The sequence below is a fragment of the Antedon mediterranea genome, chromosome 3, assembly GCF_964355755.1.
Source record: "Antedon mediterranea chromosome 3, ecAntMedi1.1, whole genome shotgun sequence".
Lineage (NCBI taxonomy): Eukaryota > Metazoa > Echinodermata > Crinoidea > Comatulida > Antedonidae > Antedon > Antedon mediterranea.
In genome coordinates, this window is record NC_092672.1 from 4,537,933 (window position 1) to 4,546,282 (window position 8,350).

At 33.8% G+C, this 8,350-nt stretch overlaps 1 protein-coding gene across 1 annotated transcript; it reads right to left on the reverse strand.

The window, feature by feature from the left end:
• Window positions 1-1,266: 1,266 nt before the first annotated feature.
• On the reverse strand, window positions 1,267-7,766 carry LOC140043414 (ubiquitin carboxyl-terminal hydrolase 30-like). Its single transcript, XM_072087923.1, has 9 exons — window positions 7,595-7,766; window positions 6,473-6,622; window positions 6,142-6,233; window positions 5,785-5,883; window positions 5,165-5,299; window positions 4,646-4,876; window positions 3,937-4,121; window positions 3,458-3,601; window positions 1,267-2,164 (listed from the first exon to the last, which is right to left on the reverse strand). The coding sequence occupies exons 1-9, from the start codon at window positions 7,701-7,703 to the stop codon at window positions 1,951-1,953; spliced, it is 1,359 nt and encodes a 452-aa protein (XP_071944024.1). The 5' UTR covers window positions 7,704-7,766; the 3' UTR covers window positions 1,267-1,950.
• Between the last annotated feature and the right edge of the window lie 584 nt (window positions 7,767-8,350).

Sequence of the window (8,350 nt, forward strand, 5' to 3'; positions counted from 1 at the left end):
GGGATTTTTTGCGATAATATTTGCCATAAATGACCTTTTTGTCAAAAGTGGTTACTATAGCACAATTGACATGCGCAGAACCCATTATTCGACTCTGCGCATGTTTATTATGCTATAGTAACCATTTATATCCAAAAATAAAAGGGTCGAAAATCGGAAATTTTTCGAAAATTTCCCTGTACTATAGTACAAGGATTTTTTCGAAAAATGGCCGATTTTCGACCTTTTTATTTTTCGATAAAACTTGTTACTATAGCACAATTGACATGCACAGAACCCATTATTCGACTCTGCGCATGTTTATTATGCTATAGTAACCATTTATGTCAAAACTGGTTACTATAGCACAATTGACATGCGCAGAACCCTTTATTCGACTCTGCACATGTTTATTATGCTATAGTAACCATTTATATCAAAAAATAAAAGGGTCGAAAATCGGAAATTTTTCGAAAATTTCCCTGTACTATAGTACAAGGATTTTTTCAAAAAATGGCCGATTTTCGACCTTTTTATTTTTAGAAAGAACTGGTTACTATAGCACAATTGACATGCGCAGAACGCATTATTCTACTCTGCGCATGTTTATTATGCTATAGTAACCATTTATGTCAAAAGTGGTTACTATAGCCCAATTGACATGCGCAGAACCCTTAATTCGACTCTGCACATGTTTATTATGCTATAGTAACCACTTATATCAAAAAATAAAAGGGTCAAAAATCGGTAATTTTTCGAGAATTTCCCTATACTATAGTACAGGGATTTTTTCCAAAAATGGCCGATTTTCGTTACTATCACAATTGACATGCGCAGAACCCATTATTCGATTCTGCGCATGTTTATTATGCTATAGTAACCATTTATGTCAAAAGTGGTTACTATAGCACAATTGACATGCGCAGAACCCATTATTCGACTCTGCGCATGTTTATTTAATTTCATTTCATAGTAACATTTATTTCCTTCATAATATACAAAATAAATAATACAATACAAAATTCATAACGAGAAGATAGTTAAAACAACAAAAATTTTTTTTCTCATCTTTAAAATGAATTATGCTATAGTGACCATTTATATCAAAAAATAAAAGGGTCGAAAATCGGCCATTTTTCAAAAATTTCCCTGTACTATAGTACAGGGATTTTTTGGGATAATATTTGCCATTAATGCACATATGTTGTGTTATCATTATCTTATAGAGTCAAAAAATAAAAGGGTTAAAATTTCCCCATTTTTCCAAATTTTTTTGGAAAAATGGGCAAATATTAACTGTTTAACATATGTACTATATATAATGATGTGATATAAATACAGTAAAAAGTTATGTCAACAAATAAAGCGGTAGAAATTTGGCAATATTTCCAAAATCATTGCTATTTTTTACTAATAATAATAATAATAAAGTGGCGCTCATGGCACTACACACATTAACAATTTGAAAAAACATTAGCATATAGCTTAATTAATCTTTAATGTTCAGACTAGTGGAGCATTTAACTGGTAAGCTATCCCATACACTTGCAGCTGCGACATAAAAAAAAAACTCCGACCCCACTGACCATATGGCTCTTGAAGCAGGTTTTGTGACTATGATCTTCCATCAAATTTAAATCTTTGAATCTCCAAAATTAACAATCTGTAGTTACTGTATAATAGTATAATAGTTCATTCTTATAATAGCACATATAAGCATGCTCTCAAGGCGCTGCACATTATGAACCCAGTCATTTTTTGGATCAAATACTGGAAACATACTCCCATAATGCAGCTAGTAATCAGTGCAAAGTTGTGTCTTGATCTAACCCATTTGTATCCTACAGGAAACTGACAGTAAAGTGTCTTGCCTAAAGGATACAAGCAATGTGCCGAGAGTTGGATTCGAACCACAATCTCACGATCAGTAATTCAACACACTGCGCCACACGCCCTTATATAATATACGTATTATTGTCTTTCATAGTACAGCATGTATGCCTTCTGAGAGAGCATTTCTGATGTCCTTGCACTTCTCACACTCCTATCAGATATACACAGCCAGTCCTTACTTGCCTCTTCACCAATACCTGGTGATCTCCGATAAGTTAAAAAATGACCAGAATAAGCATCTCCGACATGCACGATGGCTGCCATCAATTTGAAAGAATCCGACGTTGTAGATCTAGAAGATTTTATTGATGTTTCTGTTTTAGAATATTTGTATTTGTTATCAGAGGCGCCTTGAAGCTAAGGTGGTTTCACCTTGTGAGGCGCCTCTGTGTAAAATATTTAATTAAACATAATAAAAACAGTAAACAATGCATTATACTATTATTCATTAATTAATTAATTAATTAATTGGTTACATTCGTAACTAAATTAAGCTGTCTCTTGTTTCATTTCATTTCATTATTTATTTGGTCTATTTAAGTATATACAACACAAAAAAAAACTGAAATTGGGGAGACAAGGGTCAACCTAAGTGAACCTAATCACTGTAGCTGAGCCGGTTGACCCAACCCCAAAGTCAGTTTACACATAAAAGACATAAAGACAAAATACAGTTACACCGAATCAAAATGAATATGAACTTTTCTAATGAAGGCTGATGGGCTTTCTTTTTTGTTGTAGTAAAAAATACATAAAAAGGTCAATTCTTTTATTCTATTCTTTTATGCATCTTTTTATTGACATGAGTAGGGCGGACAAGCATTCATAATAGGGAGGCTTCGCAACCTTACGAATACGATAACGAAAACGGATACGTCATACATTTGTGAAACTTTTGAGATGATCCCCATTTCATATTCGTAAAGCGTATTCGTGTTGACGAATATCACCAGTCATATTCGTAACTACAAAACGAGTATAGTTTTTGATCTATTTTGCACATTTTGCATTTGAATCAGGAATGATTCATGATTATAATATAATTATAGATTTATTGAAAGTAATTTACTAAAGTAATTTACTAAATGCCAGGTCAATTTTGATAAATAGCAGTTTTTAAAGTCCTTACTCGCTTTGATGTTATGCTAGGCCTAGGCAGCCAAGCACCAGGCAACACGTACCTGCGCTTTGCTCAAATTTACCGCAGTCATGTTTTGGACGGCGGCCTCAATATTTCGATACCATGCGAAACAGATTTTTACTGGCTTACGAAAACGAATACGTGTGCGTGACGTATCCGTTTCGTTATCGTATTCGTAAGATTGCGAAACCTCTCTATTATTTAGCCACTAGAGACGGATACCAAAATAATAATGCATAACATCACTATAAAACAGTAAATTTCTATAGTAAGTTGTAGGTTGTAATTAGAAACCCAATACCATGCATGAAAGTTCAGGTCAGGTTAGTGTCTGTGTGATACAAAAGCACCACATGTGATGCTGTATCATAGTAGTTGCCTATGACACTGGACAAATTTTGATACATTACAAAATACTGTTATTCTAAAGTTTAAAATCATTACCTGCGAATTTCTGTTTTGTTAATTGCACAATTACTTATTTTTTGTTTATCCTTTATATGATGATTAGGTAACGAACCAATACTGCAGTAATGTAATCGATGACATGGCAACATTGTTGAACCAATAAATCGTACAGTACTTTTCCTACAAATAGAAAAATAGAAAAAACATTTGGTAAAGAGTAATTTATCGGGCATCTTTATCTAGACATAACTAGGAACCACAAAAATAGTAATGTTTTTTATTTTATTTAATTCATTAAATTTTTAATTCTAATTTTTTTGTGCTTTATTTTATTTTGTTTATCTTTATAAATTATATTTATTTTAATTTAATTTTAATAGTTACATGTTTATGTCTTGTCATATTGTATTTTTGTGAGGGTCCCTAATGATCAGGATGGATGGAACCACCATCGTAAAATATTGTTTAAAACAAAACAAAATATATGGAGTAAACATTTTATTTGCAATACTTACTTTATTGTCTTATTAATAGTTTTATCATTAACTTTCATTCTTTTCCGTTTCTTAAGCAACTGTGTCTCGGAAAAAGCATGCATATTTAAATGTTCTGGATATTGAACGTATTCGTCCTTCCTTATTGGAGCACCGTTTGCTTGCCAGCTCATTCTTTGTAAATGAATACAAAGGCATTGTGGTACCTGCAAAAAAAACCCAAATTTTTTCTTGATTTCTTAAGGCAGAATATGTTTACCTCTTTGGTTTGGATAATAGGTTGAACTTTTTACAATAATAATACAATGACTTTATGGAGACAAGTGAAACCTCTATTAAGGGGACAAGAACAAGGAGAAATACAGGTTTTAACACTACAACAAACCACTATTCAAGGGACTGACACTTTGTTGAGACCCAAAGATCTCTCCTTAATAAAGAGTTCTACTGTATAGCCAAGGTGTTTTTTTTTCTTGCTCATATTTAAAAATCTCATTTATATAATATTTATAAAAAGGTGAGTTTGTTTAAAGTTTAAATTTTTCTAATTTGCATTTCCAACTATCCAACAGCAAATATAACGCTTTCTAACACCAATTCTCATACGAGGCTTATGTATTGACCATCAGAAAAATCTGGATTGAGACAGGATTTGAACCCATGACTCTGAGATTGGCAAGCAAGCATGTCACAGTGCCACATCATTTCAACACTCCTGTTTTATATTTACCTTACTTATAGTCATCTGTTTTTTAAATATCTTCCTTACATCTGGCCAATTATCTTGATCTTCTCTAATTCTCGTTCTACCTAGTTTCCCAGAACACTTGAGACATGTGACGTCTTGTACTAGTTCTGATTGGGTGAAAGTTTGCAACAGATCTTCGAGAGTAATAGTACCCCAGGATTGGGTTGGAATTGGTAATGATAAGGTGTCAAATGTTGTCAGGGAAATAGGTTTCTGTAGACAAAATTCATTTATGTTAATATTTGTTGATTTTAGTTGATTATATAAATTATATACATTAATGAATAATATTCCAGACTCCAATATGTCTCCTCTTTTTAAAAAACAGGAGATGGAAAATTATAAGTTAAACAAAGTCTTATTTGAAGCTTACAACCCTGAAAACTACATCAGGATTGATCTTGGGATTGGAAGGCGAGCACATAACCACCAAGCTACTCCAATTTACTGTATTGTACTGTATTATCTTTACATTTCAATTTATAAACAATTTACACTTACTTTTGTCTTACATAATGTACACGTTAAATGATTAGCTAACGATCCATGGAATGGTTGTTCCACACTAGCAGATACTTTCATCAATTGCAATTCAAATTTTGACTTCATATTGTGAACTAAAGCCTCTTTCTCTAACTAAAATAACAAAAGAAAAGAAAATATGATTAAAAAACTGTTTTAGATCAACCTGTTCTGTGGTTGGCTGAAACTTTCAAATTCAATCTGCTCTGTGATTGGTTGAAACTTTCAAATCAACCTGTCATGTGATTGGTCAAAACTTTCATATTCAATCTGCCATCTGATTGGTTAAAAGTTTCACATTCAATCTGTCCTGTCATTGGTTGAAACTTTGATATTCAATCTGTCCTGTCATTGCTTGAAACTTTCATATTTAATCTGTCATTTGATTGGTTAAAAGTTTCACATTTAATCTGTCCTGTCGTTGGTTGAAACGTTGATATTCAATCTGTCATGCGATTGGTTAAAAGTTTCACAATAAATCTGTCCTGTGTTTGGTTGAAACTTTCCAATTCAATCTGCCCTGGTTTATTGAAACTTTTTCTTTCAAAAATTCAAGAAGCTAAAACAATCAAATTCAGTTTACAATTCAATAAACTTACATATAATAGTGATGGCTGAAACAAAGATATATGTGAGGCTAGATGCTGTTGATTAGAATCAAGTTCTGAGATGATGAACTGAAACAATTCATGTGCATCCTGCAAAGGAATATATTTGCATATAATTAACACATAATTAAGAACAAGTGCGTTTCCACAGTGCATCACTTTGACAGGCTTACATTTATAAACAGAAGAATTTTCACTCTTACAATCATAATGTTTTTGTTTTGTTAATTATGCTGAACTCTTTTACACTTAAATTACTCAAATGTCAAATGCACCTGGCTATATACAATAAGCAAATTAGGTGATATTTACATACATTATAAAAGTGTGTATTTATGTTTGACATACCTGTTGCCCTCCATACCACCAGTTAGATTCATGGAGCACATCCAGCAATTTTTGCGGAGAATTTGTTGCTGTTATTTCATTAGTATTGACAGCTGAAAAACAATGTTCATTTTTCAATATACATAATTTAATATTCTGGGGTGTTAGGGCTATACTGTACTTGAATCTTGTTCAGTTTCAGGTTTTTGCTTCCTCAACAAGGTCAATAAATAATCAATAATGCCAATTACAGTAGTAAAAGTGGACACAGTGGTCAAGCACCAGAAACACATGTATTACAGTATGTTGTGGTCATTAGAAAAAATAAAAAAAATAAAAGAATTCCTTAAACCTTTTAGTAGTTTTAATAGCATGAATGCTAGTTTGTGATTTCCTTCCAAATGATCTAGCCATCGAATAAACGGTCTGCAGGCTGCCAAACTTTGAATGATTGTGTTTAAGTAACAAGTATTGCCAAGATTCTCTAAACCAGCTACCTTTCCTACAGTGAATGAATAAATGAATAAACAATTTTGTTAACGTGGTAATGCACTTGTCAATTGTATGACCCACTATATGACCCCCGGCAGAGGTGCGTCATTTGTCCGATGTGCGTCATACTTTTGAATACCATGACGCACCCGTGCGTCAAAAAGGTGACTTACCTTTAGGTGACCATGACGCACCCATTTTGACGCACTGTGACCATGTTGTTTATGATATGGTGGGTGGTAAAGTGACGGACATTGACACACCTTGTTCATTGATGTGACGTACCATCTAGGTTTTTTGACGCACCACTGCGTCAGTAATTATTTGTAAATGACGCACCCATGACGCACCTCTCCCGGGGGTCGTATAGTGAGTCATACAATTGACAAGTGCATAATACATTACAATGTCAATATTGACCGTGTGTACCGTAACATTGATATGCTTAGTCATGTTTATAGGCTGTAGAGAAAGCCTCTTCTTAAATTTAAGGCCGAAGCTACTACTAGGCCCTAGCCTAGCAGTCCAGTAGTAGTCTAGGCTAGGCCAAATACACGAAAATTGTATCTTCCTATTATTAGACCCTAATAAATAAGGATAATATTAATAATTTAGGATACTAGGCCCCATCGTTCACATTCTTTAATTGTTGACTTGGCCCTTGGCTACTTACCTACTCTACTGGTCTGGGATAGGCCAACGAAGACCTTATGTTATGCGCGATTTGAACGATTTGCGCAATTTGAAATTGCGCAATTTGAAACACATGTTTCAATTCAAATTGCGCAAGGATTTTTTTTGCGCAATTTCAAATTGCGCAAATCGTTCAAATCGCGCATAACACCTTATTCGTCTAGGCCTCACAGAGGGTCTACCGCGCCTAGCCTAGAGGCCTAACTTGTAGCCTAGGGCCGCCTACTAGGCCTAGGCCCTACTACTACTACTAGCTAGCCTAGTAGGCCTATAATAAACTTTTACTCACGACGTTTCCCTTTTGTTTCGTCAGGACCACAGAATATATAAGCAGCAACTGCTGACACTGCTAGTGTTGCCAACCCGGTAAGAAATGCTAACTTTTCATGATTTATCATAATTATTTGTTAAAAAACAACATCAACGTGTGTCGTCGAAAAACATCACATCGGAGCTCTATTATTTATACCGTTTCGGTAGATTGAACATAATCGACTATATCATTTCTACTGAGCAAAATTGGACATACCAAAAGTAGACTTCAGATATGTTAGACCTAATATTATGGAACGCCAATAGTGCCTTCGGTAGAAATTTCCGCTCTTTTATCATTTTGGGATTTGTAAAAATGTGTTAACACAGGGACAAATCCAAGACTTTTTGAACAGGGGAGCACTAACATATATCAAAAGGAGGAGCATGTGCCCTTATTCCCTTTAGCTTTTCCCCAGTAAACAAGGGCAATGAAACTATATATAATATATATTATTATATTCTTGCTCCTCAATCTATCTCTCAATTACTTGCTAAGATCTAATGGCCGCATGGCCACACGGCAGATCACTAACGGTGATCTTATACAGTTTTTTAGCTTCAATGCTCCAACTTTTTTAAATTCTCTTTCTTTAGATATCTGACTTGCTTCATCTTACTCTTCCTTTAAATTTCTGCTCAAGAACCATATTCTTGTTTAGTTGCTTCTTTTGTCCTATCTTTTCTTCTGAGAGGGCCAATTTAATTTAATTTAATTCATTTAATTTTTGAT